We start from the raw sequence: 1,730 nt of genomic DNA, 5'->3' as shown, positions 1-1,730 counted from the left end.
CTGCTTCACTCACATTCACCGATTATCTCACTATTGGTTTACAAATCGCTTTCTTCTTAAATGTTATTCTTAAAATGTTTATTTTTAAATTAAATTAAACCAAGGTTCATTCTTAAATGTTAACATGTTTATCACTCGTTCCTACGTGACGATGTGCAGCAGCAAACTTTACGTCGATGGTTCTATCTCTTCTCCGCTACTTTCCTCAATCGTTTTTGCTCTCACAGGTGGGAGGTGCTAGCATCGGGTGTGGTGGCTGCCGAGGCATTGCTGGGTGCCAGCCAGCAGCAACTGGCTGCATACACTGTCGCAGTGGAGGAGGTACAGGCATGGTGCCACGACACGGAGAGGAGGGTGCGCATACAGCTAGTGCCGCAGGCCACACTACAGGAGAAACAGCAGCAGATGAACATGTGCAAGGTAGGGGTGGAATGCGTGTGTGTAGTTTGTGTAGAGGGGGGTTAAGAGTAAGATTTCAGGCGTAGCCGCAGGAGAAATCACGCTATGTGGTTAGTGGCTGATTAGTGGCCCTGATGGTGCTGTAAATACTCTCTGTGAATAACTCTCAGGTAAATATAATGAACAATTATGTAATATATATAATCAATCATGTAATATGAAAGTAATAGGTAATATTGGAAAATGAAATGTGTGTGTGTGCGTGACAAAGTAAGATCAAGGATGCTCCCAACTACATTTGCAACAGCATGTTAAGAGTATATGTCTGTACTGTAGTGTTTGCTGTATAGGTTGTTAAGCGGGAAAGGGTGTGGGTTAGGGGGTTGTGAATATGCATAAGAAGAGTGAAGTGGAACACTGAGATGTCATTTTATCACTGTGATACTTGCTCTGTTTTGACTATATTTCTCACCAAGAATAGAAAATACATGAATAGTAAAAACCTGCGTATGGTTAAGAAGCGCATGTTTGTTTCACCTCCACGATTGCTTGCTCTGTGTACATACTCAGGTGACGCTGCATGAAGTCTCCTCGTATAGGATCGTGATCGACATGGCTCTAGAGAAGGCTGCTGTGGCCTTGGCTAGCAGATCTGACGACAGCTTCCTCAAACTGAAGGAAACCACTGTAACAAGATATAGCAACATTGTGCAGACTGCTAAGGTAAGTCTGGGCGATGAGACAATGAAAGCGAGTGATAGTGAGTAGAGAGATACAGCGAGAAAGAAGAGGGAGGAGGAGAGGGAGAAGGAGAGGGAGGAGGAGAGGGAGAAGGAGAGGGAGAGAGGGGGAGCAAAGGACAGGGAGACAAAGCATTTAGACACTTTAACTCTTTTACAAAAGATTTCTGTACCTTAGATTACTATAGATTCATTTGCAAAGAAGAGTTTAACTGTTGACGCAAGTAAATATTTAGTATTGGGCAAGCTATGCAAGTAGATCTACTCATGCTCGAATCATTGCTTCCAGGGCCTAGCTGAGAGGTCTGAGGAGGTTGTCACAGAGCACCAGCACTTTGATGACAGCGTCGCCTCCTGCAACCTGTGGCTGAACGATGCGTTTGCACGGTTAGCCGTGTTCTCCCAGGAGGAGGGCGATGCTTACGTGCTGCAAGCCAGACTAGAAAAGATACAGGTACTGCCTTGTCTTAAGCCTAGCGCAGACCTGCGAGTTTTTAATGCAATTTGACAGCGATTCTAGAATCGCTGTAAAAATTGCTGTGAAATCGCTATGTCTGCGGGAATGTGCAGCTGCAACCCGTAGCGATTCTG

General features: G+C 44.9%; 1 protein-coding gene across 1 annotated transcript; it reads left to right on the top strand.

The window, feature by feature from the left end:
* Nucleotides 1-227: 227 nt before the first annotated feature.
* LOC106820369 lies at nt 228-1,593 on the top strand (the record flags this gene model as incomplete). The annotated part of the gene is made up of 3 exons (XM_014824894.1): nt 228-420; nt 970-1,122; nt 1,429-1,593. Coding segments are annotated over 3 exons (511 nt in total), but the record flags the coding sequence as incomplete, so codon positions are not given.
* Nucleotides 1,594-1,730: the final 137 nt, after the last annotated feature.

This window comes from Priapulus caudatus, unplaced genomic scaffold, assembly GCF_000485595.1.
Source record: "Priapulus caudatus unplaced genomic scaffold, Priapulus_caudatus-5.0.1 Scaffold12303, whole genome shotgun sequence".
NCBI classification, from domain to species: Eukaryota; Metazoa; Priapulida; class Priapulimorpha; order Priapulimorphida; family Priapulidae; genus Priapulus; species Priapulus caudatus.
The sequence above is the reverse complement of the archived record's forward strand: the minus strand, read 5'-3'. Positions and strand labels throughout refer to the sequence as shown.